Source organism: Camponotus floridanus, unplaced genomic scaffold (assembly GCF_003227725.1).
Source record: "Camponotus floridanus strain SB8 unplaced genomic scaffold, Cflo_v7.5 scaffold16, whole genome shotgun sequence".
Classification (NCBI taxonomy): domain Eukaryota; kingdom Metazoa; phylum Arthropoda; class Insecta; order Hymenoptera; family Formicidae; genus Camponotus; species Camponotus floridanus.
In genome coordinates this window covers 3,203,077-3,224,285 of record NW_020229281.1, presented here as the reverse complement: position 1 = coordinate 3,224,285, position 21,209 = coordinate 3,203,077, and the positions used below count along the sequence as shown (strand labels likewise).

Here is a 21,209-nt window from a genome sequence, read left to right as displayed (position 1 = left end):
GCTGAAATTTCAAATAAATTAATATGAAAAGAAAAAGAAGAGGAGATTATCCCCTTTCTCTGTCAATCGTCAAAGTTCGGCGCTTGATAAGAGGATTTTAAGGGATAAAAGAGAATGAAAAAGCCACACGTTAATCCCACGTTAGATATATGGTAATTTTGACGTGTTTATGATTTACAGATTTTATAGCCAAATTACATTCGAGGGGAAACACATCGTTTAATCAGTTTGAAAAGCTTTATTATTACAAGAAACTGATTATTTAATGAAAAAATAAAAAAATAAAAAATAAATTTTATTTTATTTTAATTTATGATATTTTTACATTAGACGTGATAAAATCTGCGTGTATTTATCTCATATCTAACATTTAATTATATTGCATCGTAATGTCATGTACATAAAGAATTACAATACATAAAGAATGAGTTATATTGCAAAAAATTCACTAGCGGGATATTAATTTGCGGATATCTTCGAGAGATATCGAAAAATCGAATCTCCTATCATACACGTGCATCGATGTATTAATGTAATATTTTAATATCCGAATGATTAGTCATGATTGACATAACTGCACATGTATTACGCAATTGTCATTCGATTTAACTCTAATCTCCGTATTACGCGGAATTCCTCAATGAATCTTTTCCGCCTTATGCATTTAGTCGCATAGATAACCGAGATTCATTACTATAAGCAGGCTACTATAAGTGAACAGCAGAGATGAAAGCTGCATAGATTTACAGAGAAACTTCATCGCACAATCAATATATATATATATATATATATATATATATATATATATATATATATAACGCGTGTATTCTATTTTTATATTTTATTCATATAATATTCTTATGTAATTTATATTATATTAATATTAATATTACTTATATTATTACTTACAAATAATTTATTATTTATAAGTAATATTTATAAATATTATTTACATTATATTAATATTTTACATAATTTCATGTGCATAATAATTCATTTTCATAATCTTCAAGGAATTTTTTAATGGAACAAATTGTTTCAGTTTCCCACAGTAATATAATAAAATTAATAAATATAATAAAATAGATATCTTCTACATATCGCTACGCTTTCAAGAAAAATACATTTAAAATAATTTTTCATCGTTACATTTCATATCAGCATATCATGCTTCCAATTCCCGAACCGAAATGTCGCATTATTCACTTGTCAATATTCATCCTGTAACGTTGGAATGACAGATAAGAATGCAGTCGCCTATCGCAATCCAACGCATCCACTTGTTGCAGTCGGTGTGAACGTCGACTTAATGACCGTTCTGCTCTCGACACTCTCAATCCGAGCCATCCGAGTGGCACGCTCGCTCCGTTTAGCTCCGTTCCCATCCACAGCCGTCAGTATCTACCTGTTGCTCGAGCGACGAAGGCTGCACGCCCGTATCTACCTGGCCGGGTACCAAGACCTACTACTCGGGTGGCGACGCGACGTCGCGCACGCATTCCTCTCTCCTCCCGCGCAGCGGGATATTTTTCGTCGGCACGAAGGTGGACGATAGATCCGAGCTCCGATTCGTTCCGCGAGGCGCAACGAACGAACAGCTGCTGTTATCTCCCTTATCGCGTGACACGTGTATAAAGATATTTCGAATTTTTTTTCTGTTCTTTCTGTCGCGCGCGGGTGATTAAAGTTCCTTTATTACGCGATAGTGATCTCAATTATAAAGCGTGGATCGCAGACGCTCGTCTCAGTTCTGTCCTCGACACAGTGATATCTTTACGTGATTCAAGTGGTTGCGAAATATTCAGTAGTTTACCGTTTGACGATTGATTTCTTTTTTTTTACCTTTATACTTGTATTACGAGGACGATATAAACCTGCTTTAAATGCCCCGCATTTTGCGAAAGTATAGTGGAGTCAGCGTCATTGTGCAATCTTACCATGTCACGTGGTCGTGATACTATAATTATTACGAGGAAACGGATTTTCTCGAAGAGTGACTATTTTATCCGGTTCAAGCGCGTTGCCTGATAATTAGCGGAAGTGGACGAGATAAATGGCGATCGTTTTGAATAATCGTTGCCGGTGGTCGACACGGAAAAACGAACGAATTATTCGAGGCAGATCATACGTGACATACCGAGTGGCGGAGGAATAAGAACATCAGCGACTCCGGAGGGTGAAAGACACCGTAAGTTATTGTCGCCTAAGTCATTGTCGGCATTATTGTAACGTCTGCCTCGTTTGTGTAAAGTGTTAGGTTGACTGTGTCGAATGACTATAACTGCAACCGGGACACGCACGATTAAGATACGCGGCTTTTAATTCCGAGAAACGAACAATTATTCGAACGACTTCGAGAACGAAACGTTCAATTTCGTAAAACCGATATGTATCGCTCGTGTAATTATTATCGAGTGTCGGCGTTCGAAATCTTTTGTGTATTCTAGGAGAAACGTGCCTTCTCGAGACCTCTCGTTTTCTTTTTAAAAAAAGAATACATGACATATATATTTCAATGCCATTGTTAGTTAGAATGTTTCACTCGTCGATCTTTCTTCTTCATTTTATGGCGTTTTATAAATAATCCTCTTGCTTTTAAAATATTATTCATGAACTTTCACTTTATTAGAAAAGATAGTTTAGATAGATGTGGAATGTGAAATAGTTTAGATAATTTTTGTGGGTTTTTAATAACCGCTTGACCTTGTACATTGCCCGAAGACTCATCAAAGATAACTTTCCATATATAAAATATAATTGATAAAAATTATCACACAAATATTTGTCGATTTTATAACGCTTTATATTTTCTAAATTCTTCCTAATTCGTTTAATCTTACGGTTTTTATTTTTGTAAACGGACAATTTTATCATTTTCCTCTTATCATATCCATCACGAGAAATCAAATTTCAATGTATAATTAAGTGCTAATAATAATATTTGTTGCCAATAAATAAATCCACGCTCTACAACTGCGTTGGCTCTTTACTGCCTTTTACTATTCATTTTGATTTGCCAATAAATAAAATTTATATATTTCTGATTATTTTTATTACTATTTATTTATATCTTATCATTGTCTTATCTATTTATGTCTTATTAGTATTTATTTATATCTTTTATCATTATCTTTTATTATTTTTTATTATTTTATTATTATTTATAATTATTTGCTTAAGGTTTCTTGAAATTAGGACAATAAATTAGCACAAAGAACAAATAATAAATTGAGAAAATTATAAATTGCTCACCACACATCATCATTGGATGTCTCATTGGACCTTTTCTCTTTCCGTTGTGTGTCCATTGCTGCTTCATTGTGGCATGCACACCCGCACTCACTCGCGAAAACATTATTAATTGCAATCGTGCGCGTACTAATCATCAGAAACCGACGCGGCACTTTATTTATAACACTCCCGACGCGATAATAGCAAAAATTAATTACTTGCGCTGCAAGAATAATCTTTAATTGTTCATAAGAAATAATAGATTTGGTATTTTTTAAATATTGGCAATCGTACTTTAAAAATAATTCGACACACAAAGCACATCACGGCACTCTACTTTCTCGCTCAAGTCTCGTTCTGCGAATGATAACAAGGCCATCGTATGTAAACAATAACACTGTAATATTCGGCGACATAGCATGTTATTGTTGTACGAAATCGCGACTCTTTTGTTATCATTCGGAGCAACGAGACGGAATTTGATTGTCATGGTGGGAATAATCAAATAATAATAGCGGGAGGTGATTTTATTTTCTTTTCATGAAAGCAGGGGAACAATAATAAAAAATAAATAAAATAATAAATTGCGCTCTTTGATTTCCGATAATCGAATGATTGGATATATGTCGTAATTTCATTTTCCATTAAGAAATATTAATATTAATATCAATATAAATATTGATATCAATTTTCAAAACGAATACCTTGTATGTAAAGAACATAAAAATATATATTAAAATGTATTTATTGTAAAATGAGGAAAGTAATTATGATAAAGATAAACAATTTTGTTAAAAAATACTGTCACAAACGATATTTCAATATATTTTGCTTATTAAAAAACTTGTTAAAAAATATATAAATTAATTTAATACATTTTTAATCCGAATAACTGAAAAACGCGGTAAATGCTGTTGTTTGTTAATGCACTAGGGTCAAAAGTGAATTAATTTTTCAATCGAGCAAATATTCCAATTTCCCTTGGAATCGCCGATTTAATTAAATCTCGCGATTCTTATCTAACAGTGTTTGCGCATGTTTTGTGTGATATTCGTTATCACAGATCAAATATTAGTAAAGAGGGTAACGCTGTTGGTTTTGTCTCATTTGCTATTTTACCTCAATTATCTCATTGTAAGACAGAATTGCAAGATTTATACAATCAACTAAAGATCGCATCATTACGATCGTTATGGAATGGAAACAAGAACAGTGAATATATATCACAAAATATAGAAATATTATCTTCCGAAAATAATATTTATTCTCTCAATCTTTGTCTGGTAATTTAACATCGAAATTCGAAGTTGTAAATTATATAAATTCTATCATGTTTTTTACTCACGTTTTTTAATTCACATTTTCTCCATATAATATTTTATATGTATATTAAAAATATCTATCTTTTTTAATTATCTCAAAATTCATTTTTCTTAAAAATATGTAAGATATATTAATAACTAAAATATATTAAAATACGACAAATAAATAAATTTTGTACTGTTTCCTATTTTTGCATTTTTCGATTTATCTCAGCATAAATAAATTCATCTATCTAATTAAAAACGAGACTATTTTTTTCATTGCTTTATTTTATTTCAATTTTAGAAATTAACCTCTCTTAAATTTATTTGTAAAAAAATAAATTTTAGTTTGTCATTTCCCATACGTGATATACATTTTCACGACGGCAATTTATTTCCGACGGTTGCTTCGTAACTTTATAACATATAATGTTATAACATATAATGTTGCCTTTTCATCCTGGACGTGCGCTTCGGAATGCGTCTCCTGGAGTGCTTAGCGCATTTCCGGGTGCACCTCCGGGAACAGATAAGAGCCCATAAAGGGGGACACCCTGGAATTCCGGGGTGCAGCGGCCACGACACGCGCGGTCCTTGCACTTGTCGACTATGTGAACTGCATACACACATATACGCGCATATGTGTGTGCTCGCGCGTCCAGGCTCTTTTCCTTTTCTAGTCGTGCGCGCCGCGCGATTCTCCAGCGGAACCGCGCGTGATCGGTTTCCAGAACGAGGAGTCGCACCAGGCGATGCAACTGTCCGCCTTCTTTCCCGTGCTTTCCCGAACTTTGGATATCAGCCAGTTAACGGTAGCCTCCGCCGTCTTTAGCCTCCGGCGAGACGCGAAGGCTGCACGGAAACGTTTCTTATAATCCTTCTTTAATACCCCTGGAAAAAGAATTCGGCACGCAATATTACTGCCGTCACGCTGTGTAAAATTCTAGAATTTATATAGATATTATAACGTATCTTCGCCATATGAGAAGAATGAGAGATTGGGAGGAGAAGTCGTGACAAGAAAACAAGCATAAAAAGAAATTTCGGAGTTCGATATCCCGGCGATTTTCAAGAAAGATTGCGCGTGCAACTTTTCTGCATTTATTTATTTTATCGCGAATCAAGAAAAATAGAAATGATATATTAGCTAAATCATTCTTGGCTAAGCCGATTCTCAAACGGACAGGAAATCGTTAGAGTTAATTGACCGGAGATGTCGCCGGTGCAATTGACCCTAATTCGCTGCAAAGTATCACTCGGGTATCGCCGTAACACAAGGATATTATCGACTCCGCCGTGAGTTACGTCTCCCTTCCCCCTCTCGCAAGAAATGTGTCCCCTCCTCGCTTTATTCTCTCATCCACGATGCAGATTTTATGCGACGGGTTTTGTCGTAGCGCCGAGGAGACGGCGAATGCAAAGAGCACGTCCACGCCTATGCAGCAGAATCATGATTCATAGGAACGTGTTGGCATGCGGTCGCATGCTCGAGGGCGCTTGAAAATTTTCTCAGCGACCGTTGCTTTTCATCATTGAAGGCCCATTTCTTTTCCACTTCTGTTTAACCGGTGTTACACGTGCCGTTACACATATACATGACGTACTCGAAACGTATAGTGAAGATCGCGAGAAACATGTATATTTTTAAAGAGCCAAACTTTGAAAGACAGATCAAGATAGAGAATAAAGAGCTAAAAAGAATTAACTAAATTTGTTTTTAAAATTCCTAATTTAATGATCATTTAAAAAAATATAGAATATTGAATGAGAGAAATTAAGAATTTAAAGATAACTTTTTGAAAACTTTCGTTATAATAAAGATCGAGTTTAAATTATTTAATTTGATATCGAAGAAAAATGATTTTTTTTCTTCAATGAGTCTACGTGTCAATGAACGCAATACGTGTAAATACGTGTGCATAATATCGGAGTTCTGTCAATGAACGATTCGAGGTATCTTCTCCTTCTCCTTTTACTCCCTCCTCTTTGCGAACGCTATTTTCGTAGCCCTCGTGTGAGGTGCCAGCCACAAAAGTTTATAGCATCGAGAACGTGCGCTTTTTCATCAGTTAAATTCTTTAAGAGAGATGGAGAATTTGTAAAAGCATGCGTGCGATATCATTCATTATTGAAATGATTCTTCTTTTACTAATGTTTGCAAATCTTGAATTTTTTTACGCGAGATTTAATCGTATTCTCTCAAATAAGAAAGAGAGTTATAATTTCATATTATATTTTCTTGATAAATATTTTTTTTTATTATTTACAAAAAAAGTAATTATTTTTTATTTCTTTCACTCAAAAGCTGAAAAATTTAAAAGAATCTATCTAAAAATATATTTTTTAAAATTTATATATCATATAAAGATTTTCTTTTTTTATATATTTTTATAAGATTTTTTAAAATTCTTTTTTTGACACGATTATCTCCGAAATGTTCTCTATTTTTGGTCGTCCCTTCCAGGAGAATTCGAACATGACTGCGATACATTTTAAGAACGAAAAACTAACATGTTGAAACCTCAGAATTGAGAATTCTAGTAGATACAGTAAAAGATCAAAGGGTCCCATTCGTAAACCCTTAAATCTCTTCGCGCCGGAAAGACCTAAATAAAATTCCGTTATTTTTCCCGTGGAAAATTTGTTCCGCGTCAATGTGTCAAATATGTATCGCGAGTGTGTTTATTGAACCTTCTTTTTTCGGAACAAGGGGCAAGACATTTCGCAAGATTAGTCGTATTCTGAGATAAATTCATCTCTTCTTTTGTCAGATACGAAACATTTTTTCATGTTGAAGATTTCGAACTTAAGTAAGATAGAAATCCAATAGAAGAATATCCAATATAGAATTATCCAATGATAGAATTATCCAATTGACATACTTCTTTCATGTTTGTAAAATTACCAAAACGCCGACGTCTAGACGAGATTACTTAAATCCGAAAGTCCGTGTCCCATGTTCCTATTATTAGAGGAAGTTTCAGCCAAGAGTGCACAAGTCGTAGGCAAATCGGGAGACCGAGATAATATTGCGATGAGTGAATCCGAGGGAGAGACATCGAGGAAAATCGAGGACGTGCTCAGAATCAGACCATTTACATATTATATCGTAACGTTATCGAAAAAAGAATTCTACGAATAGAAGAATTTTTATATGTGTGCGTGTACATTTATGTGTGTGTTTGTTATCGTAGAAAAATCAATTAGTCCACATCTACGTAAATGCACGATAATGCGTCCACATCTACGTAAATGCATGATAATGCGTCCACATCTATGTAAATGCACGATTACGTGTCGCACAGGTAGCGGTACGTACGGACAAAGTTGATTTCACGTTGAGGAAATTGGAAGTCCTACCCGTCCTGCTCGTTTGTTTGTTACACAATCGACCACGTATGAGCCGCGAGATGCAACCGATTGTATACAGGGTGAGATTTATCTCTCTTTCTCTTAATCTTCTGACAGCAGCCGGAATTTCTCTCTGCGATTTGAAGAGAAAGAGAAAAATGGCTAATTTTAATCAATTGCCTCTAATCAACGTTCAATATTCGTCATCTGGGAAATTTGTTGCGATGAAAATCGAGCGTATTTCTAGCACACATAATCGGAATAACTAGAATCAAGTGCGATAGTTATATAATCAAAAATCACTCAAAAAATAGTCTTGTAATAATTTTACCAGATACAAGTTGATTGAAATGGATAAATGAGCAAATTAGCAAATATTGTGATCGCGTATATTTTACACTTAATCAATCTAAATGACAGTCAGAATTTATATTTAAACTGTTAATGCAATTTAGAAAGTCTTTTTTAAACAATATTCTAGCAGCAGATACAAAAGATAGCGATAAATTTTGGCTGTCAGATTTAGAAATCTATCTGCATCAACAAAAACATTTTTTTAGTTGCAAAATGTGTATAAATTACGAGCATAAAAGTACTTTTTTACATTAAATTTCTATTCGAATAAACTGAATTTATGAATCTTAATTCTGATAATCACGAGATCTAGATTATTTCGCCAAAGTGTTGGCCATTAAAAAGAAAAATCCACGCGCTTGGGACACCCTGTATATGTGAATGTCGAGCCCATGTATGCTGTGCATACTCGTGTAATTGCATTTTGTTCGTGTGCGAGTAATCGGATCGGCGCAAGCTGATCTTTTAACGCCGATAAACGGGAAGCGAGTTAATTGAAGGCGATCGCATTAACGATAAAAGCAGTCAACGGCAGCAGCGATCTTTCTTTCTTGGCTTATTGGGGATTTTTTAATGATTTATGAAATATCGCAGATATATGTCAATAGACGCCTCTCCCCCTTCACATATTGCACATATCTCTTGTATAAATTCATCGAAGCGAGAATTAGGGTAAGGTTTGCGTTCAACAATATATTGTTTAAAAGATTCACAGTCGCTTTATTTATTTGAAAAATTTATAGCAGTAGAAAAAATTGTTTAACATTGAAAGAACAAAATAGTCTGTTTTGAAAAAAAAAGAATTTTGCAGATACCAAAGTTGTTTTCTAATTAATTCTAGGTTGTATGTTACAATAAAATATTTAAATGTTACGATAAAAAGATGTGCAATAATATTTTAATCGAGAAAAAAAATTATCTGCATATATGCCCATTTATTTATATGAAATCTTTTAAGACTTAACGCAAATCTTGCAAAAGATTATACGCTAAAGACATTCTATGTAAATATATAATTGTATATGCATACAAGGTGCACAAAATAATTTCTTTAATAAGTCATATGATGTATACAGTAAGAAAAATAAATTTTCATTACGTTGCTATGACAAATGACAATGCGATGATTCGTGATCATATATTAATTACTGTCGTGCTTGTTGCTTCGACGAATTAAGTTGAATGCCAAGAAAGGCCTGTAATTTCTCAAGACGGTATTCTAAGAATCTCTAATATAATCGGAAATGATTGATTGCACGAAAGAAAGTGTTAACGGCATTTTCGCGTGAACGAAGCCATTCTTCGTGATGAATTGAAGGTTATTATTAATGTTCATAGGAGCAAATTTCATCTGTATTTCTCTTCCATCTGGCATTCTCTCTCGCATCTCCGTGCTCCGTTTGCCAATCGTAGCATCGCTGATTTATGATGAACTCGAACAAATGGACCGTGAAAAGATTCACACGACAAATCGTGTAATGATGTTTCGAAGCGTGTCAAATTTATTCCAAGAAATGTTTGAAGAATATATTTCATTAAAATTGATATAAATCAAGATGACTTAAAGCAATTAGCTTTTTGGAATAATTAGCTTATCCTAGAAATTAATTCACCGGAAATCTTTGCTGTCGTTAAATGTGATTTAATAACGCAACTAATATTTCTTTCAATTAACTAAGATTTAATTAAGAGTCAATTTTCTCAATTATTTAATTAAGAGTTTTAAAATATACTTGAAACATTCTGCTTCTACAACGACTGAGTGAAACGTTGAATTTAATTTATTCTCATATTTGATCGCCAAATTCGTGGATTAATAAATTACAATGTGAATAAACTTGTAAATGAATTAACGGTCTCGCATTCAATTTAAACAATTACCAAAATGGACGTTTGAATTTTTTATTTCCAGGCACTAGCACAGACCTGGTGCCACAGCTACTGAAGATGTTCGACGAGTTAGCGCGACGCGGCGATGACTATGATGGAGAGCACGTGGTCCTGTCATCGTCCTGCGGAATCCCGCCGGCTCTGCAGAAGCGTCTGAGCCTGGTGCCAACCGCCCATCGAGACTCCATACTCGGTCAGTTCCGCACTGGCGACTTAACAAAGCCTACGCACCAGCGGGACAACTCGAAGAGCAAGGAAGAAGAAAGCCAGTACGTCGAAATCGCGGACGTCACCGGTACCGATAACACCATGCTGGTGGAAACGGTAGCGTCCTTACCGGAAGACGGGGAACGTAACGGGGAAGTCACCGAGAAGCCGATGTACGAGAGACGAGAGAGCAACGGTCTTATCCCGCTCAGGTACAACAGACGACGTAGGAACGGCACGGGGAGACCGCACTCCGGAAGCTCCATCGCGTCCAGCACGTCCTCCAGTAGCTGCAGCAATCAGGGCAACACCTGCGCCGCGAATCCATATTTGGCGTCGGTCGAGTCTCTCGCCGACACCTGCGCCAGTTCGCAGGGTTCCGCGGACAGCGGAGTCGCGACTGTTTCGGAAGCCAGTTGTAGAATCTTGAACGGCGACAATGGACAGAGGAGGGACAGCGCCGAAGAGAGCCCCGTGTGCCACAGACCTCGCTATTGCGACCCTCATCGCAACCCCGTCGAGAGGGTACTGCTAGAGATCGTGGACACGGAAGCGATATACGTCGAGCATCTGCGTCAGGTCATTCAGGGTTACCTGATATTCTGGCGGGACGATCCGCCGTCGTTCGCGCGCCAATTGCATCTCGGCGATCTGTTCAGCAATATCGAGGACATTTTCGTATTTAATAGAGAATTATTGAGAGACATCGAGAGATGCGGTTTGGATCCTGTTTGCGTGGCGAATACGTTCATCAAGCATAATACGGGATTCAAAGTTTACACCGAGTATTGTACCAATTATCCCAGAACGGTTTCCGTGCTGACTGATTTGATGGGCCGGGAGGAAACCGCGTCCGCCTTTCGCGAACGGCAAGCGGCTCTGGGGCATGCGTTGCCACTCGGGTCGTTTCTCTTGAAGCCGGTTCAGAGGATCCTCAAGTATCACCTGCTTTTAGAGAATTTGTCGAAGGAATACGGCGCTGATTGTAATTCGAGAGAGAATGAGGCTGACGAAGGCATGAGCGCCATCGAGGCTGCTCTCGCCGCGATGACTGGTATAGCGAAGCATATCAATGCCATGAAGAGGCGACACGAGCACGCCGTACGTGTTCAAGAAATTCAATCGCTTCTGTACGGTTGGCCGGGACCAGACCTGACTACGAGCGGCGAATTGGTCGCGGAGGGTCGATTCAGGATGCGCGGGGCTAAAGCACCGCGACATGCCTTCCTCTTTGATCGTATGCTTCTTTTGACAAAAAAAAAGGAGGATGGTCTTCTTGTTTACAAAGCTCATATCATGGTACGATTACTTTTATACCGTTCTTCTTTACCTTTGTTAATTTTCTTTTTCTCATATTTTTCTCTACATATTGATCGATTCGATTTTTTACCGTATAAATTCTTTTTGAATTTTAATTATAGTTTGAATAAAGCACATTTCTTAACCATTTTAATTTTTAATAATTTTTAATAAAATTATAATTTCTTTGTAAAATATATAAAATAATTTTTCTTCTCTTTGTGCTTCTAGTGTTCAAATTTAATGCTGATTGAAAGTATTCCGGGGGAACCATCCAGCTTTCATGTGATACCTTTTGATAATCCTCGGTTGCAATATACGTTACAAGTAAGAACTTTCGAGATATTTTTTTAATTGTAAAGTAATAGCTTTAAATACGCATGTAAAAAATATCCTTATTTAATGTTCTACTAATTTGTTTTCCAGGCACGCAATCTAGAACAAAAGAGAGAATGGACCTTACAAATAAAGAGAGTGATATTAGAGAATTATAACGCGGTTATACCGTCGCACGCGCGACAATTAGTTCTGCAATTGGGTCAAACGCAACAAGAAGGTATGCATAAATAGCAATATTGTATAATTAAAAATCTCTACTTTTAATTATTATACAAATCGAAAGGAAAAAAATAACATAAAATACTTTAAACAGACGACGCGTTGACGGATAAAGGATCAGCGAAGAAACACTCCGCGCCTCCGGAATATCTGGAGAAACGTAAGCAGGAGAGGGAAAGACGTAGGTCCGAGACTGGTTTGAGACAAAAGCTGAAAAAGGGTGTCAGAAAATCTGATATTACAATGGAGGTGAGGTCTAGAAAATATGCGAAAATTTCTTGATATAAGTCAGAAATTTTATAAATCTTTTTTTATCAATACATATATCATTAGGGTTCATCTGTGTCATCGCGCAAAGATGACAACGAAGATGTTGCCGTTAATGACTCCAAGGAGCAAACTCTTAATAGGTCATCGGATATACGCGTTTCAAAAGTCAAGGTATTATTGTAATATAATTATTACGAAACTATATACATATAATTCATATATATATATTTTAAAAAATTATTTTCCTTCTCGATTATTAGATTATTTTATCAATGTATCATTTATAAATTATTTTGTTATTATTTTATAAAATCTTATTTAAATCTTTATTATTTTATACTTATTTATCTAGTGTCATTAAATTTTTACGTCATTTCTTAATATTTTTAAAAAGCTATGTATATACATATATATATATATATATATATATATATATATATATTTAGATTATATAATAAATATATATATATATATATATTCAGGATCGCTTCACCGGCTGGAGACGAAAATCTGAGCCAGGCTTCCAATCGTACGTGTCTCTCAATCACTCAGACGAGGAACAAAAGACAGACATTACTGGCGATGCTCAATCTACAACAACCAAGATCGAAGAAACAGTCAAAACTTCTGCCGAGAAAGAGACTCAAATGACAAACTCATCGTCGCCGAGCGAAGCCAAAGATAATAATAATGAACAGCAGCATACCACTCCTCCACAAACAGTGGAGGAAATCGTCGGTCATATTCTCATGCAGAATCAAGAATTCCAGAGATTGTTGGAGAAACAACGAATTAACAGTATCATCAATGTGCGACAGCAAAGATTCAATAAACGTATTTCGGCGGACACGTCAGACGAAAGCGATTCGGAGAATGCTAATTATATCAGCTCGAGTAATCACAACAACAATAGATTGGGACGCAATCGGGTGACGCATCGGGAACAGCGACTGAACAGGACGAACAACGCATGGAATTCATTGTCCTCGGCAACTGCAGCGCGGGAGAATCAGCAACCGTTGCAGCTTTTTTACGACAACCTGAAGACCGCTCAAAACTCAATGGAAACGATAACGCAGAATGAGAATACAAATCACGTGCACGAGAAGCGAACGACCTTTGAGACGTTCAAGCGACAGAGTATTGTCACTGATAGTAAAGTGATCAAGACGGCGTTGCGTATCCGTGATAATTCGACATCGATGGCTAGTGAGAAGATCCTCGTATCGTCCCCATGCATGTTAAATCACCGAACGTCCGAGCGCAAGGATGTCAATTCTATCGTAATGACGGAACGTATCGAAAAAGACGGGTCTGAACGATGCAAAGGTGAAAGGAGCGATGCGAACGATGCGGAAGAAGCCGAGTCCAAGGGTTTCGGCAACTACGATAATCTGCAGCACGTTTGGGAGGGCCTGCAGACAGCGAAGAACGTCGACGACGGCAACGATAGCCCAACTCAGCCTGCTGTCTGGCTTACCAAACTATGCGAAGACCTGCCCACCTCGCCACCCAAGTGTGGCTCGTTACCGCGCAGTTTCCAGATAAGCCCTAACTCGCAACCAACAAGCGTGACTAAGTCGCGCTTTTTACAACGAGACGGCAAACCAATGAGCGAGCGACCGTTTACTATCGCGTCCGATAAGCCGGCGGAGATTAATCTCGAGGACATGGAGAGATACGCATCTACGTGTCAACCAGAGGGCAGAATCGCCAAGTTTCCTACTACTTCGACGAGTTCTAGTTCATCAACCTTTTTCTGCTCGCTGGAGGATACGCGATTGACTGACGATGCTTACTCCGACGTGCGTATGTCTACCACTGACAGCGCGAATATTCATCCAGATCATAAGATCTATCGGGCGAACGGTAGCAGTGGCAGCGCGATCTTTCGGAACGTCTTCTTCAAGGCGAGTAGTCGTCTGCAGGGCCGTTTGCGGAATACTATGAGCACAGAAACACTCGAATGCAACGACGAACTCGAGCGGACACGCTACTTTCGCTCATTGAGTGTCGTAAATGGCAAGTGTTCGAAGAAGCGATCTAAACAGACGAAGCAACACGCGAAGGAACCATCTTCGGATGCTGAAGAATTGGTGGGCTGCTCGAGCGTCGGCTCGATCAGCGATCAGCGGATACCCCAACTTTACTACAAGCAAGGCAGTTCCAGTCTCGGCGCCAGAATCGCCCAGTCGGATTACGCCGATCCGACGATTCTTTTTGCCGAGAATAAACGCATTCAGTCCTCTTCCATTGATGTCAATCAATCATTCGGCAAGACCAACGAATCGCGGGAGAGAGATCGCGAAGAGGAAGAGGAAACAAATAGCAACAAGGATGCAGAACGTCGCGAAAGCGAAACAGACAGCTTCTACGAGAGGAGTTTCGAGACCATCGAGAATTACGCGGATGCCGATACAGACGAGGTATACCGGGATAGTGCAATATTCAGCGATGTCGATGAAGTGTTCGTAATGCGACAATCGACGCCAACGACAACGACGACAAAATCGACGACGTTGGCGAAGGTGAAAATCGCGCCGCCAATACCTGCTAAGAGAAAACAAGAAGCGTTCTCGATGTCATTGTCATCAAGATGCAAACCGAGCGTCGCACAAAAGCCAGATTATCTGAAGATAAAATCTGTCTTAGGGAAGGGGCACGCTGTCGATGATTCGGAAATCAGGGTCACCACGAAAGTGAACACGATTTATCAGTCGCGAGATGATTCGCCGATTAGTTGTAATCGAAACTCTGAGATGGATAGGGACGATGTCTCAGCAGGACAGAGTCAAGCGGGTTGGGTACGGAAGATAGTAGGTCAATTGCAGGGGCACATCGAGACGTGATCCGTACTTATATATATATATATATATATACACACGAATGAATAGAGCTAATTGCGAGATGAGCCAATAAAAGTTTCGAGTCATAGTCGGTTAGTTATGTGGATAAAATGAAGCAAATGTTTTTATAAGAAGCAGTTCATGTTTTAAATTTAAGAAATTTATTGAATTATTAATTTTGTATGAAGTTGAAGCAAACGATCTTGTCTAAGAAAGTATCATTTATTCTTAGATAAGACATGGACAAACAACTTAGATAAGACATGGACACACTTTGTAAAAATTGGAAATAAAAATAGATAATTTGATAAATAGAGACATACAGTGAAAATACCTATGGATTTTTCGATCCATAATAAGATGTTCTTAATATCACAAAGTAAATACGCTTACGTAATATTTTCAACGAACTCTATCTTGTATGGAGGTAATTTTCAACAAAAATAATTCTCTAATGTTATCTTTATTCCAATATTTCTCTAATATTACTTTTATTTCCAATATTTTGACCTTTTTATAGAGGAAAATAATAGCGTTTGCTTTGCATTATTCATATAATCTTTTGTACTGAAAAATTTGAGGATTAACTTTAGTTAATGTGCCTTCAATATGTGCCTACAAGGTAATTAACGCAACGTGATACTATTACTCTATAATAAATTGATATCTCTTTAATGTTTATGTGCGTAATAAGCGTATAGACGTTCATGATTATTTCATAAAAGCATAACAAAATTATGTCAATTGTTTTCAATATCCTATAGACTGTTGAAATGTATGTTAAAATAAATATTATTTGATATTTTACTTGTACTATATAGAGCGTGTAAGAGACAGGAACAGTTTCAATTGAACAAAACATTTAAGAAAGTCATTTAACTTCCAATTGAAGAAGTCGTCAGTTAAATTATAGCTAAAGAATTTGAAAATGCAAGTTTCAAACAAATTTTATTCCCAAATACACATCTTCTACTTTTTACACAAATAATTAACTGTGACTACTTCGTACCAATGATCAAATAAATTTAAATAATTAAAATGTTGACTAGAAAATAAGAAAATAGTATATATGCCAGTGTATATGCTACCATATAACGTGTGTATATAATAATATGTTTTATATAAAACCTGCCACAACTATGTATTCTTCATTCTCGACCAGGCACTAGACATAATTTTCGGGTAAGTATAAAGTCTATAAATGCCAGGATGCATCAGGATATAATGGATTGCAATGCTACAAATGTCTTCGACTATATATATATTCTTTTTTCCTTTAGATGGATTTTATTGCGGGAAGGTCTATTTACAGAAAAGTTTGTGATTGTTCCTATAGATACATCGGAAAATTAAATACGTTTACTACACGTAATTATAAATTATTTTCTCGCAATACTGTATTTATATAAAAAATGACTAAAACGAAGACTCGGCGAACGCAAGATATAACATATGTATGTATAATACGTTATACACATTATATACAACTTTCGCGTATAATTACAGACTTAGTCGCTAGTACAATTCCAATTAATATTTATAAGGAAATCTTTTATTCTTCTCTCCCGTTTGTGTATAATACGTAACTTTCGACTACAAAGAATAAATCAACATCTAATCTCGTCCTGTTTCGCAACGTATCTGTGTTATATAAATTTTTTCGGGAAGAAGGGACAGCATTACATAATATTCTTTAAATAAATAATTAAATGCACGTGACAAAGTAGTAGTTGGTGAGAATCTTCTTCTTTTTATACAGCAAAAAGCTCCTTATATTCCTAAAATCTCTCTGTACGATGTAACATTATATTTTTGTTTCGCTCTTCTAATTTCTGGTTGGAAGAATAATTTTGTTCGTTTGTTCTACCTGTGTTACTACGGCTTTAGTTAACAACTATTACTGATATATCGGCAATTCGTATCTTCAACATCTTCCGGCTAATTAACAAAATTATTGGAATTCATTCTATTAGATATTAAGTGAATATCTCTTTGAATTTACAATATATATGTCAAGAAATTTTATTAAATATATTTGTTTATATTTATGTATATATATATATATTTCTCTCTCTTTTTATCCATCTTACGTAACTTACGAATTTGCCTCTCAAAATATTTTGTATATTTCTCTGCATGCAAAACGTAATGCACGTGTATTATCAATCGCTGTCAGATTCCTGATAGTAAATAATAATAATACATGCATGCGGCGCTTAATCTTTTTCTATCCTTTAGATTATCGGATTGAAAAGTATTTATTTTGAAACCAATATATTTCCCGATATTAGAAGTATCAGAGATGTAATAAAATTGAACTGAAATTTATTCTATCATAAATTGGTTTCACGAAGAAATTTTTTTTGATAAAATTGAATAAAAATCAAATAAAATAATCATGGAATATAAAATGGAAATCTTATATTCTTAGAAATCGTTATGCATGATGAAATTCTGAAAACATTTTTTAATATTTTTCAAAAAATAATATGAATATATTAGAATCATATGCCAATAAAGAACACAAAAAATCAATTTAATCCGAATAAATCCGAGGGATGGTTGAAGATTAAGGACTATAATATGTATTACTGTCTCGCGCACGTTGAAATAGATTTCAAAGTTCAAAATATGCAAGAATTAAGAATTTGAAACTCAAGCATCCGTATGTATAGAGGCAAACCATTAATATGGTCAATGTGTACAGGTACATTTTATCGCTGTATCAATTGTCCTAACACTTACACATGTACATGTTTGCGCAAAAGGACTTTTCGAAGATCGCTAGTATGGGTGTACGATACTCTTCGCAAACTGGACGCAATTATTCACTACATATATATATAGATTAATCGCATATATCTCTGTATATATTTCGTTTTCTGAATGTATTGAAAAATAAAGGGGTTCTCTTTTTTATGTCCTTTTTAAATTAATCCATTCGAATGGAAAATAAATCTAAATCTGTTGCATGTATCTACATCTATCTCGTATTCGAAATAACTTGAAGAAATGATGAAAGTGCGAATTTATCATGCCCTTTATTAATTTCTTAATTGTATAAAATTAGCGAAACAGATATTTTTCTCGACGTGTCTTACACCCATACTCTAATTTTATTATCTTTTATAAAAATTAAAGAATGAAATTTCAATAGTCGCGAGCACAGAATATGGATATGTGAAATTTACACAAAGTGTGTGTGTATGTGTATGTATGTGTGTGTCTTTTTAATGCATATAATTCTTCTAATACTTGGTCTGTGTCAGAGGATTAAAAAGACTTTAATTGTGTCATCTATCTTTTTTTCTTCACTCTGTACTAAAATTTATCCGTTTTAGAGATTTATAATATCTACTCTGATGCCAGTGATGTATCTACTTTGATGTCGCCTTTTTCCTTCCATGATTCGCTCGATACGATGCTCCGGATAAAATTATTGTCTTTACAATAATACAAAAATTCACATCAGGTAACATTGCAATTACTATTTACCATTATTTTTATCAAAATATTTTGTAAATATGTACGTCCCCGGAAAGAAGCAGAATAATCTCGCGCAAATAAAATTTCTCGCCCATATCAAAATAAAATAATATCTATCCTTCCACATCTGACATTTCTAAACTATTTAATAACACTTGAACAGCCTTTAGATAACTTTCTAGCTGGATTACATCTGCGTGGAATAAAGATAATGCTCCGTCTTTTTCAATATATATCACAATCTTTCTTCTTCTTTTAGACATCAAGCAGATTTATATTTCGATTTATACTAATAATAGTTTGCTCGAATAATTTTTACAATATTAGGAAAGCGGAGATTGTCGACTAAACAAACATTGAAAATACATAATTTTACGGATATCAAACATTTTGCCAGAAATATTAATATCGTAGATATTTAACAGATCTGGTATTAGCGTATTGTTATTAGCAAGTATGTATAGGGAAGACAATTACGTTTCTGTTTATAACAAATAACATGTAGACTTGACTAACAGAATTTAATCGATCGTAGAATAAATTGACAATTTATATAAAAACGATTGGCAGAAATCGACAAATTCTTTCGATTATTCGAAATCGAGCAAATTTAAAATTCTGCAAAATTGAATTGCGAATTTAAATATGCATGATAATAATTAAATTAATTTAAAAACATTATCGCTTTGGATTTTGCCATGAGGCGAAAATTCAGCGGAAACAATAAGACACCGATTCATAACTTCGCTAGGATATATTTTGAATTTTTTTTTCGATAGTACTTTCTTTGAATAATCTATTCTCTATGTACAGAGAAAAAGATGCATATAAAATATCAAAATAGTTCAACACTCCGCAAAGATAATTTCATGAGTTTCGCTCTGATCTGACGATTCTTTACAGTTCGATTTACATACTTTACAGTTCGTCTTTCGCTTTTCTCAGCAAAGAATTACAAATTAAAGACTCTAACTCAATAAAATCTCGACAGAAATAGATGGAAAAGTGCCAGATATTATATAAATATATATATATATATATATATATATATTATATATACATATAAATGTATATTATATATATATATGTGTGTATATATATACATATATACATATATATAATATATATATATATATATATATATATATATATATACACACGAATATCAGTCCAGAGAAAATAAAATGTGCGTTTTTTACACGACCAAGAATTTCTGATCTTCATGATTAAGTATAATTGCAATAATGAATTATTTAACTGTAATATGTCAATGAAGATACGATTGTGAATTAATTATGCTTTTTTCGCGTTATTTTACGAATATGTTTATTTAAAAAATTGCCGTTAATTTACGTTATAATCGAATAAATATGTCGAATTTAAATATCAATTCTGAAAAGTGATACAAAAGGAACGCAACAGCATTATAATGAATATAATGAAATGATATCTTTACTAATTATTAGAGATTAGTGAATATTTCATAAAAAATATTAGTCAAATATTCCAAATAAAAAAAGGGAATGTTTTGTTTCCTTTAATCATTATCGAGCTAAGAATCGATTCGTAGACGCATTGATTAGATTTTAGCAAACATGTTTGGGATAATACATATAATATTTATACAAATAAAATTTCTCTCGTTAAATTAAATGACGTTGACGATACTCGAGAGTTGCAGATTTCGACTGCGTAAATTTAAAACGCAGTCAACGATCTTTTCTCTCGCCTAAATCCTACATAATCCAGCACTCTTCCTCAAGCATTATAGAAAGTCTACTGTAAACGAGAAAATACATTTCTCCCAGTCTTGAGACCGATCACATGAAAGTTATGTTGCGTTCGTCGCTTCACAGATATATACGATAATATCGTCGTTGACAACATATAACGATACCAAAATTACTGGATATAAAAAAAAACTGCAGACAAATATTGTGATCTCTGATGCGAATTACATATGCAGCCGATTTATATGGAGAGAAGTACTCGAACGAAAATCGCATAAAAGAAATCATTTTTATCCTTCTCTTCTCATTTTATTTTATTCGCGTGACTGCATTTTTTCCTGACACATATATCACAATGGCGCTTCATCAGAGAGCACTATAATGACTCGACAAAAGAAGCAGATTATTTCATAAAGCAAAAGATATCGGGGATTATTGTTACGTAAATCTCTCAAGGCTGATCATGAGTCAACGATCGCGAATATTTTATTACAGTCACGATCAATATCGTGCAGCAAGCGAAACGATTCGAACATAGTAACGCGTATATATTTCAAGATAAATTCGCGCGATCGCTATCGATGACATTGTCGTGCAATTTATATATTTAATATCGCCGAAAAATTAGAGACACCGCGAGACGAACGCGATGTCTGAATAAAGATAATTCTCTCGAAGTGTGA

General features: G+C 35.0%; 1 protein-coding gene across 2 annotated transcripts in view; it reads left to right on the top strand.

Moving 5' to 3' along the window:
- LOC105255939 overlaps positions 1 to 16,829 on the top strand; it is a 41,191-nt gene extending 24,362 nt beyond the window's left edge. Inside the window, exons 1-7 of one of the 2 annotated variants that reach the window (XM_011265490.3) lie at positions 1,399 to 2,188; positions 10,153 to 11,636; positions 11,868 to 11,963; positions 12,063 to 12,192; positions 12,289 to 12,443; positions 12,528 to 12,635; positions 12,947 to 16,829. In XM_011265490.3, the coding sequence (XP_011263792.1) occupies positions 10,188 to 11,636; positions 11,868 to 11,963; positions 12,063 to 12,192; positions 12,289 to 12,443; positions 12,528 to 12,635; positions 12,947 to 15,313 (4,305 nt within the window). In that variant the 5' untranslated portion in view covers positions 1,399 to 2,188; positions 10,153 to 10,187 and the 3' untranslated portion in view covers positions 15,314 to 16,829. Of the gene's footprint in view, positions 1 to 1,398; positions 2,189 to 10,152; positions 11,637 to 11,867; positions 11,964 to 12,062; positions 12,193 to 12,288; positions 12,444 to 12,527; positions 12,636 to 12,946 lie in introns of those variants that run through there. The other variant, XM_011265489.3, reaches the window with a different exon arrangement.
- Positions 16,830 to 21,209: the final 4,380 nt, after the last annotated feature.